At 38.6% G+C, this 25,400-nt stretch overlaps 1 protein-coding gene across 3 annotated transcripts; it reads left to right on the forward strand.

Annotated features, from left to right (window-relative positions):
- On the forward strand, positions 1-25,388 carry HTATSF1 (HIV-1 Tat specific factor 1). 3 transcript variants are annotated; one of them, XM_038122669.1, is made up of 9 exons: positions 10,522-10,865; positions 14,401-14,605; positions 14,910-14,957; positions 16,115-16,269; positions 17,299-17,462; positions 19,050-19,149; positions 19,688-19,777; positions 20,246-20,383; positions 20,751-25,388. In XM_038122669.1, exons 1-9 carry the CDS (start codon positions 10,689-10,691, stop codon positions 21,033-21,035), a joined length of 1,362 nt encoding a protein of 453 aa, XP_037978597.1. In that variant the 5' UTR covers positions 10,522-10,688; the 3' UTR covers positions 21,036-25,388. The 3 variants fall into 3 exon arrangements, 1 of the variants encoding a protein (XP_037978597.1); XR_005255019.1 differs by lacking the exons at positions 19,050-19,149; positions 19,688-19,777; positions 20,246-20,383; positions 20,751-25,388 and adding exons at positions 1-626; positions 3,290-3,659 and having other exon boundaries at positions 4,256-10,865; positions 17,299-17,414; XR_005255020.1 differs by lacking the exons at positions 19,050-19,149; positions 19,688-19,777; positions 20,246-20,383; positions 20,751-25,388 and adding exons at positions 1-626; positions 3,308-3,659 and having other exon boundaries at positions 4,256-10,865; positions 17,299-17,414.
- Positions 25,389-25,400: the final 12 nt, after the last annotated feature.

Genomic DNA, 25,400 nt, shown 5'->3' on the forward strand with positions numbered 1-25,400 from the left:
GATCTATGTTCATTTCTCCTAGGCATGTTTTGAGATCCAGAAGCGGGTGAAAGCAGTTAATGTGCAACAGGAATCTGAGTTTCAGACACAAACCTCCACCTTTCAATAGACCCTGCTGACATGCTGCAAGCTAAATATTAAACATTTTTTTTTATCAATTGAAGTCCTGCCTGGGGAGAAGAAACAGTTAAAGAAATGTCTCAATTATACTTGCAATCAGCTAATCAGACTTTGTGTGCATCTGTGGATGGTACAGAACTGAAATCAAGCTCTGATAATGAAACCACGAATGAAAAATGGACCGAAGACTCCTTTCCAGGATTAGAAATACTGTGCACAATTTATGTTACATATGCTGTGATCATTTCAGTGGGTCTCCTTGGAAATGCAATACTCATCAAAGTTTTTTTCAAGATTAAATCAATGCAGACGGTTCCAAACATCTTCATCACCAGTCTGGCGTTTGGAGACCTGCTGCTTTTGTTAACGTGTGTGCCTATAGATGCAACACGTTACATTGTGGATACCTGGCTCTTTGGAAGAATTGGGTGCAAGCTGCTGTCTTTTATCCAGTTAACATCAGTTGGAGTATCAGTGTTTACCCTGACTGTTCTCAGTGCTGACAGGTGGGTCTGTGCAACTGATGTGCCAGGAGATGCTGCAGGTTTGAAATTAGAAATTAATAAAATAGCAGATATTATCATTTTGCCCAGTCTTAAATAGCACATTGTAATAGACTAAAAATCCCAAAGTACCAGCCTCCCATGTAATTTTAAAATGCATATTAGTAAAATTGTAGCACTTCTTTTTAAGGGAGTGAGGTGAGGAAAACTCTTTATCTCTTCTGATCTTTTATTAGTTTGAGGTACAGTACAAGGGTTTTTCTCAATTGCACAGAAAAAGGAAATGGCTTAAGTTGGGAAAAAGACAGTATATTGGTGCTATCTAGTGGTACAGTGAAGTAGTCAAGGAAGATGAAAAATAAAACTGATTATGAGTGAAAATTCTTTTACCTATGCCCTCAGGGATGCTTTAAAATCCTAGAACATGAAAGACTGACATGGGATAAAAAGCCAAAAGAAAACAGAGAACAGACTGGGGGTCAAAGGAATGACTCTCATGATTTGATGGCTAATGTAATTTTCTCCTTGAGAAGTGCATATATATATATATAATTTTTTTTCTCTTGTAGTTCTTCTGTCGTTTACAGAAATATTTTAGCCCGGGGTCGTGAAATTAAGCTCGGGTTGTAATAACAGCATTGCTAGGAGGGATCAGTGTTCTGACTGCTGTCAGGAAGTGCTGAATCTGTTTTCTGTGTACTTCTTTCTTGAATGAACAAAACTAAGAGGAGATTTCAGTTTAATCAGCAGTAGCATTGAGGAGTAGAAAAACAAAAAATGAAATTTAATATTGAGAGAGAAAAAAGATCATCTTATTAGCCAGCAATTGTGGATTAATAGTATGTAATAGCAAATTGTTCATGTGTCCAGAATTTTACCAGTGGTACTGTTACTGTATTCCAAAATAATCAGCCAGCACAGGAACAATCGCATAAGGTCAAATCAAGGATCCATGTAGACCAATACTAGCCTCCAGCAGTGGTGGTATAAGGACAAGGAAAGACACGTAGGAAGAATAAAAGCCTCTATCCAACTACATTTTTAACCCTATTCCTTCAGAACACGCTGAACAGATGTTGTTTCTGTCTATTTAATAACCTCAAAGCATTTCTCTTTTGGATACTTGTTCAGCTTTTTCTTGAACTTGCTTAGCAATGACTTTCATTGCCTGCACAAAGTAACTCCTTTTATTTCTGCACTGCACATGGCTTCATTTGATGGTGCTGGCACTTGTGTCGGAAGAGACAGTGATCCCTATTCGTGTCTCCAGGCTATTCATGTCATAATCCATCCTTCGGTTGTGTTTCTTTTAGTTAAAGTGTGCAGAGCAACACATGATAATAAAAAGCTGCATGAATCAGGGATGCAGCTAACTGCACAATTGTCTCTTTTGTTCTCCATTTTTTTCCTAATGCTACCTAACATTTTGCTTTTGTTGTTGTTGTTTTAGTTTGGGGTTCTTTTAGGGTTTTTTACCTAGTGCTGAAGATAAACTAATGTTTACATTGAACTGCCTATTGTAGCTCCAAAGTCTTGGTCCTGTAGGATGTCAATTCAGAATTCACCATGACTAGATGACCTTTAAAGATCCCTTCCAACCCCAACTCTCTTCCGATTCTATGGTTTAGACACTTGCTTCTGTATTTAATTCTTCATGGTAGCTGTTATATAAATACTCTACGCTGCATTCTCACAGAGTAACTACATCGTAAACTTACAGAACAAGCTCAGATCGGTCATGGGCTTAATGCCAGACTGTTGTGTTCCAATATGCTAGAAGAGCTCAAAGTCAATAAAAAATGGTATTTATTTGATAAATAGCAAGCCAGCTTCCAGCTTTCTATTTTAATTTGCCTAGAGGAGAAAAAGACCGGATCCTCAGCTTGTGCAAAATGATACAACTAAGCTTTCTTATCCTCTGGGTCCCTTTCCACCACCTTTCTTTTCATGCCAGCCTTGTGCTCCCCTGGAGGGGCTGCTTCTTTCTGCATTATCAAGACTCCCTGGTCCTTCAGGAGCAGGGTATATAGTCTCCTGTGCTTCGTCTGCCTTCATGGAAATTGGTCTTTTTCCATGTCCCACTTCCACACAGGTTATCACACAGCTATAGATTAATCCAGATTCTTCTTGTATGCCTGACTCAGTCCATATGCTGCAGAATCACAGGCTTGAATCAACAGCAGTTGATTCCTCTCCTGCTTTTGAAATAAGAAGGAATCCTGGAGCATTATTTTGAGTCAGATCACTGCACTCAGCAGGGGTCTTAGGAAGACAGAAGAAAGGAGGGGTGAACATGCTTGGTTTCATCTATTTATAAAATAGTTGACCTGTTTCATACCTTCATCAATGTTGCATACTAATTCCCTCCTTTATCTTTCAAGGCAGTGTCATAAAATTAGGAGTGATGATTGCCCTTAGTGATCCCAATCCAAACTTTAGAAGTCATCTTTAAATAGGAAGGTTTTAATGGCAACTCCTGCCCATCAATCTGTTAAAATACATGCCTGAAATTAATTTTTACATTTTGTTTTTAATTCCAAAGAGCTAGTGTCTGCTTTCATTTCCAAGAGAACTCCAGCACCCTTTGTTTAGCAAGAACAGTACTGCCTTTAGCCTTAAGAATTTTGCAGTATGTGCTCACATTACTTCTGTGTTTATTCTGACAGCAATGTTGGTCATTTTAGGTACAGAGCCATTGTTAAACCCTTGGAACTGCAGACTTCAGATGCGCTCCTGAAGACCTGCTGTAAAGCGGGCTGTGTTTGGATTGTCTCCATGATATTTGCTATCCCAGAGGCTGTTTTTTCAGATTTGTATTCTTTCAGCAATCCTGAGAAAAATGTAACTTTTGAGGCATGTGCCCCCTATCCTGTATCTGAGAAGATCCTGCAGGAAGCTCACTCCCTGGTTTGCTTCTTAGTGTTCTATATTGTGCCCTTAGCTGTCATTTCTGTCTACTACTTTCTTATCGCCAGAACGTTATACAAAAGTACATCCAACATGCCCGCAGAGGAACACTCTCATGCCCGTAAGCAGGTAAGCTCTGATCAAGCACTAAACTCTCCAATTTTCCAAAGTCTGTTGTGTTGATTAAATACTAATTCATAAGTACAGAACTTTACCTCATAACGGAGTAAAAAGCTCCACAAACTTAGCCCGTACCAAATTTGAATCCAAACTCATCTGTGCACTTGGGCACCTGCTCATGACTCATCATTTGTGAGTGTCCACTCTTTCCTAAGGCGAGACGGGTCTGTCATGCTTTATTGTGACCCTGTAAATTCAAGAGTTAAAACATTGAATTTTAAACACTGGGACCTCATCCATGTGAACTGACACATTTATTACTGTATTTTTAAGTCCTAGTCTAGATGAGAGTGTCATATGATGTATAATGGAAAACAAATGTGCTCTTCACTGGGAATGCTTTGTTAAAAAAATATGAAATAGATTTATTTTCTGGTTTAGGTCTTCTGGTTTGGGGTTTTATTTGTTTGTTCATTTTATTTTTATTTTTTGATTTTTTGGTTACTCAAGCATTTAGACTTTTACACTGCTTTGCAAATCAGCACCAACAACACAAACATTTTACTAATTGCTAATAATACCAGCTATGCATTTCTTTCTTGTAGATTGAATCCCGCAAGAGAGTTGCAAAGACAGTGCTGGTGCTTGTGGCTCTGTTTGCCTTCTGCTGGCTGCCCAACCACATCCTCTACCTGTACCGCTCTTTCACATACCACACTTCTGTCAATGCTTCCACCTTTCATCTGATAGCAACTATTTTTTCCCGCGCCTTGGCCTTCAGCAATTCCTGCGTCAACCCTTTTGCTCTTTATTGGCTGAGTAAAAGTTTCCGGCAACATTTTAAAAAGCAAATCTCATGCTGCAAGGCAGCATTCTGTGCAAAGCCTCCCAGTGCTCCCCGGAGCAGTTCTCCTACCAGAGCCCTGTCAGTCACAGGCAGCATGCGTGGCTCAGAAATCAGTGTTACACTGCTAACAGATTATAGCATCACGAAAGAAGAGGAAAGTGTTTAGTCCATGTGGGAAGAAGACAGAAACTGAGTCATTGCTATCAAGTCACTGCAACTGGTATCCTGGAAAGAGGTGCCAGGGCGTGTCCTATCTGTGAAAGTGTGTTCATCAGGAGTTGCTCATTTTTCAAAATATAGAATAAAGAAATCAAATTGTGGGGGAAGAAGCTGCAACAACTGAACCTTCCAGCACAAGTTCAAAGGGATCACTCATGTTCCCAGGCATGGACACAGATTCCTAGCTGGAATTCCTGGACTGGGCAGGAGGGGGCTTAGCAGAGTTGGTGCAAGAATTGGCTGTAAGGATAGTTTCGTTCCTGGTGACTTGCTTTTTGGGTCATTACTGAGAGCTCCCTCTGACAACTACTTGCATCCGCAGCAAGCAAGCAAAGCCACTTGGTCACAACGCGATCAACCAGGCACATTTTTGATTTATTTATTTTCTCGTCCTGAATGTTAAAAATGGGTAAACACATGAGAAAGAATGTTAAAATGAAAGAAGGCTAAGGTTTGTAGCACTGTAAAGTAAAAAAAGAAAAAACATTATGGGCCAGATCCACAGTAGCTGTTGCTCAGTCAGTGACTTAGAAATTCTTGGTAAGACCTGACTGCTTTGTAGTGAGATGGATGTTCCTAAGGAAGTCAAGGGAACGAGCAGGTGATAGATAATTTCTCTGAGGAAGTTATAATCACCTTTAACCACACTTGTAAAATTCTTTGTGATATATGGGTAAAACATCTCAATAGTGCAGAAGTTTTTTATTGTCACAGTGATTTAATATCAATAAATTGGGGTGGATCTGTATCAAGAGTTCTATTTGGAATTTACGGTGCACTTCTGAAGTGCTCAAACATCCCCTCCTGCCTTACTTTAAATCCGAAAGTGGTCTTGAGTGCACAACCTGGATTTCTCTAAGATGGAACTGTGTGTCCAATCCACCAAACCAGACTAGGGTGAGTTTGAAGTGAAAAATGTAGAGCGTCAGACTGACCCTTTACCTGCACATATCCACTCCTGCTGTAGTGTATGTGGTTGTATCTAAGTGGCCTACACATCTTCAAGCACACTGGGAGAGCTGGATTTTTTCTACTATACTAATTTTCTATTCTTCAGGTTGTATCCCTTTTTAATATTAAGATAGGCTGTCTTAATGCCATAGGCCTTCTAATCTCAAATCCATTGATTTTATGACTGGGCTTGAAGAGTCATATCAGAACAGTCTGTCCATGCTCAGCGGCACTGCTGGCAGGGACTGCCTTCCCATCAGGAAGTACAGGAGGCAAGTCTTCTCCCTCCCATGTTACAAAATACTGGAGTGACACTTATTTTTATGAATTTTATGTTCCCCGAACCAAAATTTTGTTCTGTGGAAGACGGTGATAGAAAACACAATAGATTTTCCATTGTTTAAATGAAGGGGCTTCTACTCCAAGGAAGAATTTGTGCGTTAAAACGTAGAACAGAAGTCGCAACATATGAACTAAAATAAGTCTGTCAGTCACAGAAGCTTCAATTTTAAATAACCCTTGAAGGTGTAGCCCCCCTTCAACTGCACAGAGCCCCTAAGCAACATATGGCTGGAAATCCATGCATCATTAACTAAGTTGATTATAAGATGAGAAAATGTATTTACAGACTCTCTCTGTTCCCTGCTCTAATCAGAAAAATAAAGCTGAACTATAAATCCCAGGGGCATTGCAATACAGCCCCTGTCATCATCATAAACCAGTTAATGACGGACCAGTTTAATCCCATCAGACATGGCCTTGTTTTACTATGGTACTCATGTTACAAGCTGCAAGGCTACAAGCACTAATTTTCAAAGGGTTTCCTCCTTTTATTGTACGAATTGCACACCAGGACAGGATCACTGAAATAAATGGAAATCCAATCGTACAGAAATACAATTTATGGCAAAGCAGACTCCAGAGGCCTTATTTTACTCTCTTTGCCTCAATGTAACACACTGCCTGGAAGAGAGCCATGTACAAATATGAACATGTTGCACTGCTGTTTTCTTCTTCTCTCTTTCCTTCATGGAGCTGCAGGGTGAGGCTGAAATAAGTAGATAAGCCTACACACTTAAGAACTTACATTTATCTTCCTGTATCTTACTATAGGAAATTCTAAACAAAGGAAATATCCACCAACAATACCGTTGCTTACAGCATTTTCTATTTTAGCTTAGTAATGCCTTTGGGAAACAGATCTACGTGTTTCTGGACTTCACAATGTGTCTCTGTCAGAGACCAAATTTCCCACAGCAAAATCTTTTAACCCTTAAAACCCAGTTTCCTAATTCACCATTTCTCTTCGTTTGCATGCAGCTACTTTTTGCTTGTGTCACTCCTCCTCTAACTGGATTGTCTTTCTACTGAGAATATATCTTGTTACAAAACTGATGGTTTTGCTATATTCTGCACATGTTCTGTTTAAAGACTGGCGATATTTCAAGCCACAATTTAATTATTCTGTGTACTTTATGCATTGATAATTCTGTACATTCAGATCTTCATGGCATGATATACTAGAGTGATATATGGGTCGACATATATTTTTGTCTAACCAATCTGATATTATTTATTACATCGACTCCCCACAATATCATTATGCATAAAAGGTCTCCACATTACCATAACTGGATTTAGGGGAAAAGCGTTGTTTCCTTTGCAATCTTTTCTCGGTGTTCCAAAACCAGATTCTCTCACCCCTTAGTAATACAGGTGTAATTCTATAAGAGCGTATGGGAATACCATCTATTTACAAAAGTACTGAGTATTATCTAGCAAATAAAAGGGATGAATAATTAGGGGTTCACTATTTATGTCCACAGCGTAAGAACAGGTAGGAAAAAAGGCACAAAGTACTGAAAGGCTGACTCCCTCAAAGGTTCTGTCCATATGGAGTCATACTGAGAAAGTAAATACAATTCTAGGACGTACTTTTTTTTTTAGTTTGTTTTGTGAATGAGATGTACACATGTGCACATTAGCAACAGTTTCAATATCAGTAGTTAGTTAATCCCCCCCCCATATCCACAATAATTAAGAAACCTATGTCAAAACACTGCTAAAGTGAGAGTGACTGGGGTATAAAAGTTAGTTACACAATTATAGCCATTTTAAAGCTCCCTCTCCTGTTCCCATAAAATTTTATTTTACATGGGCTGCCTGTTGACGCTCCTGTGTTTCTGCTGAGAATATTACAATTAAGGAATAACCCAAAGGTACACACAGCTACAGCACTTACACGTTTCAATCAGCGTTACTTTAAAAATGTAATATGGGCTTTAATCAGCATTTAGTTGTTGGCTCCGACACGGATGGTCCCCTCAGTGCAAGGTGAACTGTGACGTGGAATTTCCATGCATGGGACACGATATTGAATTTTCAGTACATCTGTACTGGTTCTGTAATTTTTCCTACCATTAAGACTCCTCATCACTCTCAGTAATCTGTGTAACAGCTAAAGGCTCCAGACCCCTGAAAAGCTCAAAGAGGCCTGTCTGTACTTAGTCATTAGTCACTGCCTTGACTTAACATAACAAAGCAGCTCAGGAAAATAGCGTCTACCTAATTAAGGATTAGCCAGCAAATTGCTGGTTCCCCTATTAAAGGGAGCAAAACACTTTAGGAAAACCAATTCATCTGACTTTTAGTAGGTGGTACCTCTAGAACAACATTCCAGTTGCATCTTTAGAACATCAATCAGCTCTGATGAGCCAAAACTGGCTTGTATCACACCGACACAGATACAGAATCATCATGCTAATGCCTCCTTTTCATATTTACTTTGAGACATTTTGCTAGAATTTAAAACATCATTTCTTGACAGCTTGGACTGGTCCGAGCTGTGGAATGCTTGAGCTCTTTGCACTCTCCTCAGAAGATGCAGCTTGCAGCAGCAGTGCTTGTGCAGCCATGATCTATGTAATTTCAAGCGTGAGATTGACAGGAAAGTTGTACTGACCCCACAAAAGGATGAGTTTCCAGCTGAGTCGTCTCCCTGGACTGTTCACTGTGTCTCTACCAAAGGATGAGGTAACAGATGGCAGTGACACCATTGGAGGCTGTGCCGCACCTGCTGCTGTCACACATTCTGTTAGGCAAAGGAAGTGTGAGGGAACTCGAGGCAGTTTGTCCTCATAACTACATCAAAGTGTGCAGAGCAGATTTACTGAGCATTAACCCCACGGCGCAGAAGCAGAAGCACTCTCTCACTCCCATTGGATTGAGAATAAATTTAGATTTCCTGCTCCCCAGGACTAATGCAGTGCCTTGCTGAAGGCAGATCTGCACAGCAGGGAAAGCTGTACAGACCTCACTGCAAACACTCAGGTAATAAACATTAAAAACCCTGCAAAATTAAAGCAAGCAGTTTAAGATTTAAATTATATTTCTCTTACAAGTTCATGGTTATGATTATCTGATTTCCAAATATACACCCAATTCCAAATTTTATAAGCAAGCACAGTTTATGTCAAGCCACTTATGCTCCACTCCAAAATCCAGTAACTGTTTGAAAGTGAAGACAAATGTCCCTCAGGTGGTAAGTTTATAAGGGATCACAAAAGCAATCTTTGGACAACTACCGCAATAGACCTGCCTAGAGAAAATTCTTGAAGCATCAAAGATGTCATTAACTAGGCTGGATGTTCTTTGTGCAACAGCAAAGGTTACTAGAACTCTATATTTATATCCTCAGCAATTTTGTCCGACAGCCTGGTGCCCAGGCAGGGAGCTGATGTTCATCTCTCCCTGCAGGACTTCACAACCACATGTCTTTGCTTTTATTATCGTTCCAGTCTTTATATTTGTTCCTGGTATACTGATTTCCAGAAAACTTCTGTTTATTATTTTTATTTCTGAGTGGAAAGATTGTTTTGCCCCTGGCAACCAGCCACTGCCTGCTTTGCTGGGGCTGTTCAGCTCAGTTTTCATTTATAACATGTACACTGATACACGGGGTTTTATAACTCTAGGTTAAGGTTTGCAAAACAAACATGAAGAGTGTGCTGCTTCATCCTCTAAATAGAAATACTTTAAAATACAATAGCAATTAAAATTCAGTTTTCATGTACTACTGTCTGGGCTACACCGTAGAAACCACTAGATGGCACTAGATGAAGAGCTTTTAAAAGAACTGGGAGAAATTTGTACTTAAAATATTTAAGTATCCACAGACGGGGTAGTAATTGCAGACTTCATCAACGCAAAAGGAATTGAGTGTTTTGAAGCCAAACTTCATCCCACTAATACGATGTACCAACCCTTTCCTAAGGGAACAAAACGCAGGACAGCCTCAGCTAAGAAGGGAGAGAGAAGAAATGTGATTTCTTGACATTTGGAGTGCCACTTCAATCTCATTTTTCTATTTTTGGACCTTTGCCTCTAGTAGGACATGCGTGCACTTCCAGTGCCGAACGGCAGCCAGCCTTGCACAGCACCACTGGCAGCAAACCGCTTCACTATCCAGTGTTGTCGTAGGTGCAATAAGGAAAAGCAGGCAGCAGGGAGGACTTTCTGTGCCCTAAACGTTTATTTCTCATGTGAGTAGTCTCCATGCAAAGCCGATCAAGGTACAGCTTCTCGCCCAAAGCAGTGTGGTGCGCAGGAGCAGCTGCCTTCATGAGGAGCCCCGGCCTGCGGTGAAACATCGCGGCAACCCCAAGGTGAAGGGAAAGGAAAAAAAACCACGGCGAGAGAAAAAGGGGCTGGGCCGCTGTGGCAACCGCCCCGTCCCTCGACGGTCGCGCTGCCCTCAGGGCCCGCCCATGCCCCGCCCCCTGTGCCCGCCCTCCCCAGGAAGCGCTTCCCCTCCCCACCGCTCGTCTCATTGGCTACAGCTCCGGGGTAAAGGGGCGGGGCAGGCGGAAGGTACGGCGGCTGGTGAGGTGTTTCCGGTACCGTGTGCGCGCCGGGGCCCGGGACGGTCGCGGCGGCCGCGTGAGGTGCCGCCACCGAGAGGGGCGTGCCTCAGACGGCGGCGGCAGGAGCGCTGGTGTCCGAGGCCCAGTGAACGGGGCAGGATGAGCGGCGAGGATGGAAACGAGGAGTTCTACCGGCAGCTGCAGCTCCAGCAGCAGTACGAGGCCAAGCCAGCCGAGGGCGAAGGCGAGGGCGAGTCCGACCCCTTTACCTACGTGGACCCGGCGGACGGGGCTGCCTACGAGTGGGACTTGGAGAAGAAGGCCTGGTTCCCCAAGGTAGGTACGGGGGCAGCCCCGAGGAAGGGGTAGAGGAAGGAGCGGTTGATGCCGCATCTCGTCGGTACTCAGGTGTCCGCAGTCACCCACATCGTGTCTGCTGCGAGTCTCAGCAGCACCAAAACATACCTTTTTACAGGCAAAACCACGCTGTCATGTCCGTCCTTGGCCGGCTGCGCTGCCGTGAGGAGCTGCGCGTTGGCTGTTCGCCTGGGCGGAGAATCTGTAGAGTTGTTCGGGCCTGGGATGAAGTCACGGTTATATTTGTGGATGTTGATCGGAGGTGCCTGGGGTGTGCTTAGATCTCTGTCACAGTAGCTGTGGTTGATCTCTTTGTGGGCAGTGTAGAAATTAATTACTATGTTACGAAGTCTCGATGAAAGTAGAGTAGTGTTATGTCTCTTTTATTATTATCTGAAAAATACGTTAAATAAGAGAAGTGTTGTTCCATCTTCTCCAATCTTAGAAGTGCACTTGAAAAATAAGTATATTTGTCTTGGTGGCATTCCACAGCATGGAAATACGTTATGGTTTTTAGCTTTTTAAAATTTTGTTAAATATTTTAACTATGAAGTATGGTCTTGCTATAATAACAGGGCTCCTCAAGGGGTGACTGAACATTTAATATGTTGAGCCAATCTGCTGATTTGTGAGTGAAATAGTAGTTTTCTTATCGTATAGCAATGAATGAGGGGAATTACTTAATTTAATATTAAGACATTTTATGGCATCTAATTGATGCATACAATGTGCCAGTTCTAATTGTGACTGTGAATTCATTGCAATACAGAGAATCTGAGTGAGAGTGAAGCCTGTAGTGCCAAGTTTGAATGCTTGTAAACCTAGGAAGATGTCTGTGGAGCAGATGGCTTATGGAGGGGTAAAAATGTGAAAAATCCAGACTCAGAAAGTGGAACAGTGGAGAAATGAGTGTTTCTGGCTCCCTGTGGGTTGCTATATCCAATAAGTCCAGTAATTTCTAAGAGGGTTCTTCTTGTTTTGCTCCTATTTCTCCCCCTTCTTCTTACCTCTCTTTTGAAATGTCTCTTGTCAGTAGCATTTGTCTTCCCTAAGTGCTTTCTTTTCTTGTCTGTTCCGTCTTGGAGAGGAAATAGCATAAAGGGTTGGACAGGTTAAATAGGAGCAGGAAAGTTCATTAGTGAATATGATGTGTAATAAAAGTTGGTGACCTATCCATGACCCCCAATGCTGTGCAAAGATTCTTTACCCAGCTGGATGCCATAGAGTTTTTCTGGTGGTTACTAACAGAATTTTTTATCCAGATAAACTGAGGAGGCTGTTGTAACCAGAAGCTGTACTTCTTTCTCCTTGGGCAGGAATGAAATTTTTAATGTCTGTTTCTTGACAAAAGATGAAAATATTCTGACTGGTCTAAGTAATTGTTATCTATAGACTGGGATTCACTGCTGCTCTGCTTTGGGAATACAGTGTCTGCTGAACTTCCACTAAAGCAAATTTCAAAGCAGTGCAAAAAGTGAATGATATTATCTGCCAGCGTTCTCTAGAAAAGTTTGGAGACGGTAAAATATTTAGTAGAAGCAATTGCAGTGTTTTTTATTACTTGTTTTTATTTCAATGGTACTGTATTGATGAATGCCAACATTTTTAGTGCTTCACAGACATAGCACAAAATAACATGTGATATTCATCTGCTGCTTGCATCACTTGTTGTGAAAATACAGACGTTGGCCGTCATCTGCAAGCCCAGGGTATCTGTTCTTCATTTCATTTTTCTATTCCTTTCCATTTCAGTGGCACCAGCAGTTAATTACACGTTCACATGTTCTGTAGTATTGTGTTTCTTTTTCTGTAAGCTTGATCACCCCAAACTGCATGACTGTGTGCGTGTGTAGGCAGGACTGATCTCTGTGATGTGCTCCACCAGAACTGGATTGAAGTCCCCTGTAAGTAGTTCCGTGACTATTTGTTTCTAGTGCCGTCAGGTATGACAGGAGTTCCAATAAAAGCCTTTATATGTGTATAAACTCCTCTGTGCTTGTAAAAAGACATTTTAAGGTGAAGTAGTGGTAATGGTTATATGGTAGGATGATAGCGTTTTATGCAAAAAACATCTTTGTTATGGAGTGGCAAAATTTTATAGTGGTAGATAATTTGCTAAGAGTAAACGGAGGTTTACACAGAGTGGAGTTCCCCCAGAAGCTGAAAAATAATGCTTTTGCAGGTTGAATCACTAATTTACAAGTAGGTTCTGTGATGAAAATTAATAATGCTGTTCACCAGCAAGTACAGAAGCTTATTAATTCTCTGGATCTCATCAACCGTGGCACTAAGGATTCACTAAGATGGCTAATGTCAAAGATAATGTACCTGATTAGAGCAGAGTCTTCTTTTTTTCACTGAATATGGTTGTACTTTGTCTTGATGCTGTGTTACGTCATACCTGTAAGAGCAGCCGTTTACATTCTTCGTTGAGGTGTGTGGCAAATCTTGTTTAGCCTAAGAGTTATTTTGTGTTAACCTTTGAAGTTATGGGACTCCATGGCATCTTGCATTATTCTTGACAAGCCTGTTACTGTCAATTTTGCATTTCTGATTTGTCATAATGAAATTTTAGAGTTCAAACATCAAGCTTCAAATTACTATGGAAGATAAGAGATTACATTTTCATCACTGACACTTGAAATTGCTCTCTTACCGTAGCTTAATTGCACAAAGTTTTGTTTCCTTTTAAATACAAATGAAGCAAGTTTAGCAAAGGTCAGAGTCAGATAAGATTTTCAAAGGTTAAGGCTCAGTTTTGAGAAAAAATATTTCAGAGTGTGCAACTTCAGAAATTACTTCATAATGTGGGGATGCGAACAAAAGCAGCTATGATGTATCTCTTTGCCTGGGATTGCCAGTGGCTGGAAATACTGTGTGTGATTTGTGGTTTTTTTCTTTTATTTTGATCTCTAAAGCATAGACATTGGCTAATCTTCTATTTTATCCAAATATAGTCTCTCTCTATCTATTTGTAGGATATAATGTAAAGCCTATTGCCCTAGAAGCAATGTGTTAACATCTCTGGTTAAGTGCAATATTTACTGCCTGTTAACACAAATATATGTCATCTCTGGAAATGATTCCATGAAAAGGCAGATGCCTGAAAATGTCAGTCATTCATCATCTGTGGATAAGTTGTTGGCTTACCATCAGTATCAGTTTAACACTTCACCATGGCCTGGAGCACTTGGTTTCCATCCTTCAGGCAGATCCAACTCTCATGGGAAGCAAAAAGCTTTGTTTGAAAAATGGCAGAACCCGTGAAATGTTTGTGTAAAAACTATATATGCATATGTATGGAATTTGTGTTTTGGTCTAATTCAGGTAATGACTGAACTGATTGTTCTTGTTGTGTGTGTGGCTTTGCAAAGATCATTTAAAAAGTTTTAAAATATTTTTATTTTCTATGTTGCCAGATCAGAAAATGACCATCACATTACTAACTTTAAAATACAAACCTGTATTTATACTTCTTTGAAATGTTATATTAATTTTCCTAATTTCTTTTCAGATAACAGAAGATTTCCTGGCAACCTATCATGCCAACTATGGCTTCCATGCAGATGAGACAGATACTTCATCTGTTTCTGGTACAGCCACTGAAAGTAAGCAACCAGTAAGTTCTAAGAAATCAGGAACACATCCATCAGCAAATGAGACAGGACAAAAACAAACAGATCCAAAACAAAAATTGGAAAAAAGGAAGCTAGAGCCAGGTAAGTGACAAAGCCCTTTCCTCTGCGTAGGCTGTGACCTGTATTGTACTGAGGGAAAACTGGCAGTTGATTGTTATCTGGTTCAGCAAAGATAAGGTTGTGCTGGTAATTTGCAGAATGGTTCTAAAATTGTGTGGTACTTCATAGGTGTCCTCCTGAATCTGTATACCAGAGGAAAAAAAGCAAGGCATGTTCAGAATTTCTCTGTGAGCAAGCAAAAATTATTACAAATCTGATGGAATATAAACGTTTATGCTCCCATGTTTAATGTGTTACCATAACTGAATTAAACTCTTGTATTTAGGGTGGTTTCATGTTGAAGAAGACAGGAACACAAATGTTTATGTGACAGGTAAGTAATAGTGTTTATTTATCTACTTTGAGCTAAAGATGGCAAAAGAGACTCATGTATGTCTCTAATATTATCTATTCAATCTGTCACTTGCAAGCTGCTTAATGTTATATTCCTGACTGAGTAGTGTCTTTGTGACCTTTAAATTGCAGATGTAGGAAAGAAGTAGAATGGATGGATTCTGTGCTTTTATCTGTTAAATGGGATTTTCTCTGAGCTGTATCAGCCAAGTCACTAATTTATTCTTCTATAAGAAAAACAGTTTCTGCAGGCTTTTAAGGCACAGGATAATGACAGGTTTATGATGAGACAGCGGATCAACTATATGCATCACTTAATCTATAATTTTAATTTGCTCTAATAAATAATTACTAGGTAAGGAGGCGGAAACAGTAAAAAAATGTTGGGAACAGAGTAAGAAAGTAATGTGAAAGCTCAAAGGAAACTATCTGTGCACTTATTTATTGCAGTGTTTCTCTACCTCTTTTGGATGGTGGGGTGCTATCTTTAGATGCATATACTTAGGTACATTTGGTGGTTGTGAGCAGTCGCAGGAGTCCACATACTTGCATTTCCACAATCATTTTCAAAAAGATTCCAAAATCTTCATGCAGGCCAAACTAGCATGGACATCCACATAATTTTCTCATCCGTTTTGGTGTTTTTCTTATCCTCAATTCAGAGTTCAGTTCTTAAAATCTTTATACATTAGCAGCTACTCTTTGTATTGAGTTTGTGAGTGAAGAAAACAGTTGTCTCTTTATAAGTTGTGCTCTTATGGGGTTTTTTTCTCGTCTCTGATACTTAGAAGTGCGGTGGAACTTGAAGCTTGTGCAGGAGAGTTTCATTTGCAGAGGCCTTTGTGTCTGCTGCAGTGTTGATGATGTGTGACAATAAATCTCTAGGTGTGCATATTAGGGAGCACAGAGATTTTTCTGTGCATTACACTTATTATGAAATACAAGGATTTTCAGAATACTAGTATGAAGTAATGCTTAGAAGGTAAGGCCCAAGGGCAGCGGTCTCTTGGAGTGTATGTAAAATGTTCTCCTTTTTGGTATCTTTAGTTTAAATAAACGCTACGGGAAGATTTGTTCTAATGAGGCTTTTTTAAAAATAGACCATACTTAAGCCTTCTGTTTGAATTTATTTTGCAGGTTTACCTCCAGACATTACGAAAGATGAATTTGTACAAGTCATGTCAAAATGTGGTATCATCATGCGAGATCCTCAGACAGAAGAACACAAGATCAAACTGTACAAAGATAAGGAAGGAAATCTTAAAGGAGATGGCCTCTGTTGTTATCTGAAGGTTAGTGGTGTGCTGAAATGCACTTTTCCATCCCTCTGAAGGCACATATGGCCATTGTTTCAGAATCACATTAATAAGATTCTTGAAAATCTAAAGCACAATTTGGAATATAGGCGTCCGTTTTAACGATTTACTCAGAAATGCCCACTTAGCTCATTTGTTTCCTCTTATCCAACCTCACCTCACTCTCGGCCTGGAAATGGCCATAATACCTGCTGAACGTGTCTTTGCACACTCCTGTCTTGGGTGCCCGAGGTGATGGGCTGAAATGGGAGGATTTTCACCTTTTACTTTGAAAATATGCCTCTGTGTAACCAAAAATAGAGAAATAATGAGCCAGGAAGAAACATACTATAGTCCTGTGTTTACAACTTTTAATTGAGAGCTGGCTTGGTTCAGAAGTGTGCTTTCATTCTTTATTAAGCTTTAAAAGTTTAGGCCGCAATACTATTTCCTTACGTGTTGCACTTGTGAATCATTTGGAAAGTTGGTGATGGCAAGTGCAGCCAGCTTTAGTTCTGCGAGAAGCACCAGGTAGTACTAAATCAAATGGCTTGTAGTCTGTGCTATTTTTGTGATTGTAGTAGTTAGGACAGTGGAGTGCACAAGCATAAACACTGTCTTTACTCTAAAGGACTTTTAGGAAAACATTAAAAATTACCTAAGTCTCAACATCTGCTGTTCTTGGAAAAGTGATACAAGTTTTATAGGAAATCAGTCCCCTGAAACCCTTTTATTCTTGCTTTTAAGTTCATCAGCTTGCTTAGATATTGCAGATTTGTGTCTATGACATATTTGAATGAAATATATGCAGCTGTTTTTGGAAGTATTAATCAATTACAACAGGAGTGAAGAAATACTGGGTTTTGATCAAGAAAACAGTGCCAGCTGTGCATCAGAAGACAGCATTATGGTTGTCAGGAACGGGGACTTGATTCTTAGCACAGTATACTTAATGACATGTTCTTGGAATACAATTTGATTTTGCCATGTGCTTTAAAGTTTGTGCTGTGTTTTATCTTCAAATAGAGAGAATCAGTTCAACTTGCTTTGAGGCTTCTGGATGAAGCAGAAATCCGAGGCTATAAATTGCATGTTGAAGTTGCAAAGTTCCAACTGAAGGGGGAGTATGATGCAAGCAAAAAGAAGAAGAAATGTAAAGACTACAAGAAGAAGTTGTCACAGCAGCAGAAGTTTGTATTTTTTATTTCAGTAAAATATTGCTTGACTTCTATGTGCTATTAGTAAAGCGGTGCTTTCTTTCAAATACAGTGCTAAGTTTTGCAAAGGTTAAAATCTTACCTGACAGTGAAATAGCTTAACTATTGCACGTTTGAAGGGAGCTAACTCCTAAATTAAGTGTTTATATGATGAACTTCTTTGTGATTTGCATATTAAATCAATACACAGGGAGTAATGGTGCCTTCAGATGTAGAAGAAAATATTACAACTCTGGGGAAGTAAGACTCTCTTCCTCTTCAGTGGATGAGAGCATGCAAGTCCTGTCACAATATCTGGGCTTACTGTTGGAAGGTCATAACACTCTGGCTGCTCACATATATTTAGTGCCATTCTGCAGTAGTTGCAAAGGGCAAGAAGTGCTTGCTGTTAGGAGCAAATACTAAATTATCTCTGTAGAGTTCCCCAGATGTCTCTTTCTGTTACAAAATATACTGGGTTTTGAGTTGTACCTTGATTCATTTTGTCTCTTAGAAATTGTTCTTCTGCCTTTTGGAACCAAGAAGATGCAGATTAAAGAAGAAAAAACTCTGAATATTTTTGATATTTCAATGAAAGCAACATTCACTAAGCATTGTAAATAGTAATGCAGAAATAGTTAAGGGGAGCAAGGCTTCTTGATACCTTATCAATTAAAGCCAGAAATATATCTGCCCAAAAAATACACTGATGGTTCTTGCTGTAACAAGTCTCCAGTGTGTACGCGGGTGTATGAAAATTATGAAATTGCATTTGACAGCAATTTGTGTGACTAAAAGGTCTGTGTTGCTTTTGAGTTGAAGAGTTGAATTTACTGGTATAACTACTCTCTTTGGAAATCCAAGTTTTCTTCAGCTAAAGTAGCAGGTACAAGAAGAAACTTAAGATTTCCCCACCCCAGTGTATGATCTTGAGATTTAAAAGTGTAAGTAAACATGTGGGGGTTTTTGTAATAGGATATGAAGTGGGCCTTTCTATGAGAAATAAGATTTGCTGTGAGAAGGCGAAGTCCTAGAACAGATGCGCTCGGTTATGTGACTAATTTGTGTTGGTTGGTCTACACCGGGGAACGAAATACATCTTGTAGTAATACCCGTGTAAGAGTTGATGTGTTCTTACATGTTTTTTTAAATAAAAGCAATTAAATTTTACCTAGGGGAATAGTGGATCTCCTTTTTTCCAGAATAAGTTAGCAAAAAATGGTAAAATACTGACATTTTAATTGCACTTGAAAACAGCTGGTTCCTTTATCCGAGTTGATATTAGGAAGGAATTAATACTTCATAAATATTTTCTCAGTGTTTTAAAAAATACTTTACTTTGAAAAATTATTTATATTCCCTCTATGAGCCTTTAAGTACCTTAAAACCTCAAATGCTTTGTAAGAGTAGTACACCTGTGTAATTACTGTGTTTTTTAGAAGAATAACTCTTTGTGTCAAAATATATGTCAATATATTGCAAGAAATGCGGAATTAATGTTGGTTTTTTTTTTCAACAAATACTTGTAGAAACTGAAGAGAGCCGCAACAATATCTGCTTACTGTTGCTTCATTTCATTAGACAGCTGGACTGGAGGCCGGAGAAGAAAGATGGGGCAACTCGAATGCGGCATGAGCGCATCGTTATTATCAGGAATATGTTTCACCCCAAGGACTTTGAGGTAGGAAGAAGCAGTTTGCTTCTGTAGATTGTGCTGTTAGAGGTTAACATGTCTCAACTTTGTCATACAAATTGTAGCAAAATTCTAAGCGGATGAAAACAAAACTAAACAAAATTAAATTGTTGTTTGGGTGGGGTCTTCTCCTCTGCCAAACCTCTGCTTTAAATTCATTCATCTCTCTCCAAAAGCAAGGAGAAAATGTTTGATAAGAATGTATTTTTCAAGTCGGGGTTTTTCACTGTCTGAAAAACCTGTATATCTGGCAATACTCTTTTCTGGGATGGAGAGAGGAGTAAACAACAGTAATAGTTAGAATGGAGAAATGAACACAAAATAGCTTTATTTACAAGTAGTATTTATTAAATTCAGAGGAGAACTGTCTGCCAACTCATAGGTGGCTTTGAAAATGCAGCATAATAGCACTTAATTTATGGACTTTTAACAGATAGACAGATGTGTACCGCTGTTGATGGAGTTAAAATAGAGCTGAGAGAAGTGAGTGCTTGTGTTTAATTAAAGCTGTGTAATTGCTTTGTAGGAGGACCCTCTAGTGCTAAATGAGATAAGAGAAGATCTGCGGACAGAGTGTGAAAAGTTTGGTCAAGTAAAAAAGGTTCTCATATTTGATGTAGGTATTTTTATATGTTGTGTTGGCAGAATTGATGTATTGTGCAAAACGTTTAGGGTGCCCTAAATATGAGTGGAGCATTCATTTGGGTGTGTTTACTTCATGGAAACTTGACCTATTCTTTCAGTGCTTTAAAACTTTTGGAACTTAATGTCTGAGCACCTGTATATTTCAGCCTATGTAAAGGAAACTAGCTCTTCCCAGGAGAAGAGCTAGTTTGAAAGTGTATGGATACATTATTTGTAGCTAAGCTAGCTGAAATAGTTTTTGTTTTCTGTGTTCAAAAATTGTTCTGTGTGCTAATAGTACAATGTATAGAAACTTGAAAACTGAACGGTTGCAAACATGATTATGTATGATCAGAATGGAGCTATATCCCGATTGTTTGTTTTTATAAGACAATAAAAAGGTATTGGAATGAATGCATTAGTTAGAATATTATTAAATGCAAGTTGCCTGTCCTTACAGAGGCATCCTGATGGTGTTGCTTCTGTGTCATTTAAAGAAGCAACAGAAGCTGATTTGTGCAAGCTGACTCTAAATGGAAGGTGGTTTGGTGGCCGTCAGCTCAGTGCTGAAACATGGGATGGTGTAACGGATTATCAGGTAGCTTTTTGTGGTTCTGTTTTATCCAATATGTCTTCCAAACAGTAAATCTGAATTCTAGGAGTCCTTGGCATTCCTGTCCCCATACCCTTCCCCTGCCCATGCCTGTGTTATCTTGCTTCTTTTCAAAAGCTATAGGATGTTTCCAAAAATCATTCTCAATTATTCAATTTAGCAAAAAATTAGAGGAGCTGTTTGAGTACTGAAAATGTCAACTCAGAGGATTAGCCACTGGCTAGACAGATCATTAGTTCACAGTCAGCATTGAGATATTTCTGTAATAGAAATATTTGTTTAATTTCATCTGTGGAAATACTCATTGTGACAAGAACGACTCTAATGATGTGCATAAACACTTCTTTAACAGGTGGAGGAGACTGCAAGAGAAAGGGAAGAAAGGCTCAAGGTGTGGGAGTCATTTTTAGGGGATCCTGATGCAAAGGAGCAGCAAACTATATCTGATTCGGATTCTGCATCAAGTAGTGTTAAAATGCCCGAAGGGAAACAACCTCCAGAGGTTAATGACACACCTAAGGAGGATGCAAATGATGAAACTCATAAGAGGGAGAATAATGGTGGGGGTATAAACGAAGATGGAGCTCCATCCACAGACAGCAGCCTTGCAGGCAGTGATGGTGAAGCTGATACATAACATCTTTAATGCTTTATGAAAGCATGATTTTTAGGGTGATGTTTGAGTGTATCCCTTTCTTCAGAGTGACTGCAGGCAATATTCATACAAATATAGGTGTATTAGAATGTCATCAACTGTGTGCTCTGAAGTTTTAATTGAAAACAGTGTTCAATGGGGTTCTACAAGTTTGTATTAATTGGCTGTTCAGGTGAAGTAACTCAAGTTTTCAAGAACACAGTAAAACTCATCAGGCTTCTTTTGTTCTAACTATGCTTGTCAGTGTTTCATGATGTGAGTGTTAAATATGTTCCAGTCCCTAAGTTTATGTAACTATATGTAACTTATGTAATGCAAAGCTTTTACAAGATTTGTGGATTGTACTGTTAATTTTCCTGTTAAGCTCCCTTGGATCTCAGTATTTCAGTAACTTGTGTCCTGGTATGTTGGATCATTTTATGGAACATGTGCCGTGATCCAGATAGGGTGAATGCATTGGATGTATTGGTATGTATTAGGTGGCAGATGAGTAGTATCAGGTCACAAGCTTAAAGAAAGTGGCAGACAGTGTTGCTGTTGCAACCCTAAGGCAAACTGAGTGAAGAGAGGTTATTAAATCACAGCATTCAACAAATGAACTTTCCTTCCCCTGTTTAGTTCCTCTGATGTTAGAGGCTGGAATTGTCTCAAGGAGACTAGAAGTTCATGAACACCACGTATTCTAGGCCATAATAACATTGGTTTTACACTCTCGGGGCCTGTATGCAGTAGGTATCAAAATAGGCTTTTGATTTTTTGGTGGCTTTATTAGTTCTTGCTTTTATATTGGAGTAAGGGTTTTTTGTTAACTATATTAGCATGATGAATGTGAGTTCTCCTCAACATTTCCATTTAGCTGTATGTTCTGTATGCTCTTCACAGCGGGGAGGATCTTCCATATTTCATAAAATTTAAATGCTTTCGGCAGCTCAAACTGCAATTTATTGTGCAAAAGTTAGAATACTTTAAAATGTGCTTTCAAATAATGCTCTTATATGGAAAAAGCAAGTGCTAGTCCTCTTCCAAATATTTCCAAAAGCAAGGACTTAGAAGATATTAAAACTTAAGATATTTTAATAAGTGGCAGACTTTCAAAAATAACTGGGGGGAGCTGTTTTGGGCATAGTCATTCTTAATTTAGAATTCCACTGTTTTGATAAGTAAGGATAGAAGAACATGGATTTAGGCACTAAACAATTAAAAATTCATAGCATGCTGTTTATATGGATGGTTACCAGTACACAATTGCAAGGAGGATCCTTTTAATTTCTTTAATTCATATTGGATTGCAAGAAACTATAGATGCTGTGTTTCCATCATGAGGTAATCAGAATACTCTGAAAATGTTATTTTCAGACCTTGTGCTCTGAGATTACCATACAGATTTTTTTCTCAATTCTATGTGGTTGTCTGTTTATTTTGTTGGGGTCTTTTTTGATATATAGTCAATATATGTGGGTGGCTATGCCAACAAGAGCATCTAAGTTAACACTTGCCATTGTGGTTATAAGTTACTTCTTTTGTGACAAAAATAGCTGTCATAATTGAATTTAGGGGTTAAAAGTCTGGGGGCTCATAATAGGCTGATAGGACAAATTTCCCATTTTAAGTTGCATTGGAAAGAAGAGATGTTGCTCTTGCCAGCTAAAAAAGTCCATTTTCTCATCTTTCCAAGTGTGTGGATTGTGTGTTTCAGTAAAGCAGGTGTTTGAAGAATTCAGGGAATCTGGAACACTGCCTGGTTAGTAGCTGCACGTAGTGGTGTATTCAGATGCATTTCTGCATTGCGTTGGTTCTGCCTTAGTTATTTTTATTGGTAAGAAGCACCACAGACCTTTGAGAGCTGGAAGTGTTTGCATATGAGGAGTGTAGTTTAGTGTGGTGAGTATTGCTTTCAGTGCTCCTTTTTTCCTTCCAGCTTCTAGACTCCAGGCTTTAGATCTCTTACTCTTGTGTTTTGTTTGGGTTTTTGGTTGTTTTTTGTTTTTTTTTTAAGGGAGCCCAGTTGTGTTACACTACACAGTTAAGTCACTTGTTTTACAGTGGAATTACAACTGATGTAGGGAAACTTGTGGAAATCTGTGTAAAACTTGTAGAGTTCTATGAAGTCTTATCATGGTATCAGATATGGAGAACAAGGTTAGTGTTAGTGTTTGAAATAAGACTTTGAAAAATAAGGAATTGCTGTATGTGCTGTATGTTCCTCTCTCCAGTTGATGTGCAAATTTGACTGGCTTTGTGCAGAAGTTCAATGTGCTCTTAGTCCTTTCACCTTCTCCTTTAGACCTCACACTAAAGTAGAGCACCAACAGAGACTGAGACCAAATGCTTTACTGGCTTTCCTATTAACTAGGATTCTTAAGTAATAAAAGCTCTTTTCCATGCAAATATATTGTTCTCAAGTGTGGAATTCTGCTCAAACTTGTATTTTCCTTTTGTCTACCTCCATTTTCCCCAGTAAAATGTAAAAAATATATTTTTATAAACTGTTCTTTAAGTTATTGAGGCATTTAGTAGTCCAAGGAGAGGTTAATGCAGCTGTGACTCTTTTCAGCAGATTTTCATTAAAACCAAATTCTTTAGATATTTTCCTTTTTGAAATTACTTATGAAGTTATTTTGAATTTATGAAATTTGTATAAATCAGTCTGAACAAAAATCAAGAATTTTCACAGAAGTTAAAATAGCTATTTTGAACTATGATTATGAAAGTCTTGTAGTATAGAACAGTAATGTTTAATGAGAAATTTTAACAAATCTGAACAAGCAGAGTTGCTTTTTAACTTACATGTTTTTCTTAGTGATCAGCATCATACACAAATTGGTAAGAAATTAAAACCCTAAAGGAATTCTCACTTTATTTTTTCTTTAATTAAAAGTGTTTTCTGTTTACTTTCCTTGCTCATTAGAAGTGGAAAAAAAAACCTTTTTGCTCAGTTTCTAAGGTTTTTTTTTAGGTCCCATTCCAGTGTTCAAGTATACTGCATGTTCCTCCATCCCTGTGCTTCTGGTGAGAGGTTCATTTTAAGAGAACCCGTCTCCTTTCCTCTGTATATGTTGGAAATGATAACTAGCAGCCGGCTGAAACAAATTGTGGATAATTATTTTTGCTCAGTTTTGAACTAGAGGAATAGATGTTTCTACCAATTTTCAGTGTAATAAAATGGATGTAAAGCCACTTAAATACAATACTACAGATTATTAATTAATCCTTCAGCATAATTTGGCAGAATCACTTTCTGAACCATTCAAAATAATTGCTTAGCTTCAGGATAAAGTAATTTGCTTTAAAATCAAATACTGTTCAGTGGTTTGCTGGGAAGGAGTTTTTATGGAGTTACAGGTATTCACCAGACATGATGTGGCTGGAGGAGCATGGCCAAGGTAGACACTTGGAGACAAAAAGCCTCAAAATGGAAGGCTTTTTAGAAGGTTTTTTTCTTTTTTTGCAAGTTCTCAAATGTTCGTATACTGGTGTAAAGAGAGAATTAGTTTCATTTTGTATTAAAATGTTAATCTGTTTTTCCTGCTGGCTTTTTAAAATTTTTTAAATTGAATTTCAGTCCCTTGTACAGCTTAGGTTTTGTATAAGGATTGCAATTCACTTAAAATCTTTAGTATGTTAAATGCAGTGTGCATTTTAGCTAAAACATGTCCTACATGTTACTCAGTTAAGGTTAACCTATTAACAGTTACAAATAATTAGCTTAATTCACTTAAGAAAACTTGAAGGTGTTGGATGCTTCATAGAAACCCAAACTTGCCTTTCATCAATATTCATACCCGGAATTCTTGAAACTAAACCAAACCAAATTTAAAAAAAAAAAAAATACATTCCTATAGATTTTAGTTGGATTATTTTGAATTCCTATTTTTATTTCTGCGTTTGAGAAAACATACTGCAGTATGGTAAATAAATTCTGTGAGTTGTGTATTTGTGTTGATTTGACTTGTGTGTATTGTAGTGCTCATTGTAGCTTGACATCTTACTGTCAGAATATTCTGAAAGTTCTGTAAAATATTTATAGAATTATGAGATCTTTTGCAGGAAACTGGTTTTTTGCTGATTCTGTAATAGGAAAAGTATGAAAAGTATATTGTTAGATTAAACTTTTCAGTTAGTAGACTCAGAATTTTTTCTGACAGGTGATTTTCTTTCAATAAATTAATCATTTTCATTTATCCTTTAAAAAAGCAACATTACAAAGCAAATGCTATTTGAATAATGTCTAGACTTGTGACAGCATCTGAGAATATCCTTTGTTTGTCTTCGATTTGTTTCTTAAAGGGGTTGTGTTTTATACTACCTTTTTAATAAACAAACTCATGAACAGAACAAGTCTCTGCT

Source organism: Motacilla alba, chromosome 4A (genome assembly GCF_015832195.1).
Source record: "Motacilla alba alba isolate MOTALB_02 chromosome 4A, Motacilla_alba_V1.0_pri, whole genome shotgun sequence".
Classification (NCBI taxonomy): domain Eukaryota; kingdom Metazoa; phylum Chordata; class Aves; order Passeriformes; family Motacillidae; genus Motacilla; species Motacilla alba.

What these genes read in the sequence shown, in the direction of transcription:
- HTATSF1 (XM_038122669.1), top strand. Translation starts at nt 10,689, where the DNA reads ATGAGCGGCGAGGATGGAAACGAGGAGTTCTACCGGCAGCTGCAGCTC. An exon ending in AAGTTGTCACAGCAGCAGAA is followed by an intron (nt 17,463 to 19,049) that starts GTTTGTATTTTT and finishes TCATTTCATTAG; the next exon opens with ACAGCTGGACTGGAGGCCGG. An exon ending in TTCACCCCAAGGACTTTGAG is followed by an intron (nt 19,150 to 19,687) that starts GTAGGAAGAAGC and finishes ATTGCTTTGTAG; the next exon opens with GAGGACCCTCTAGTGCTAAA.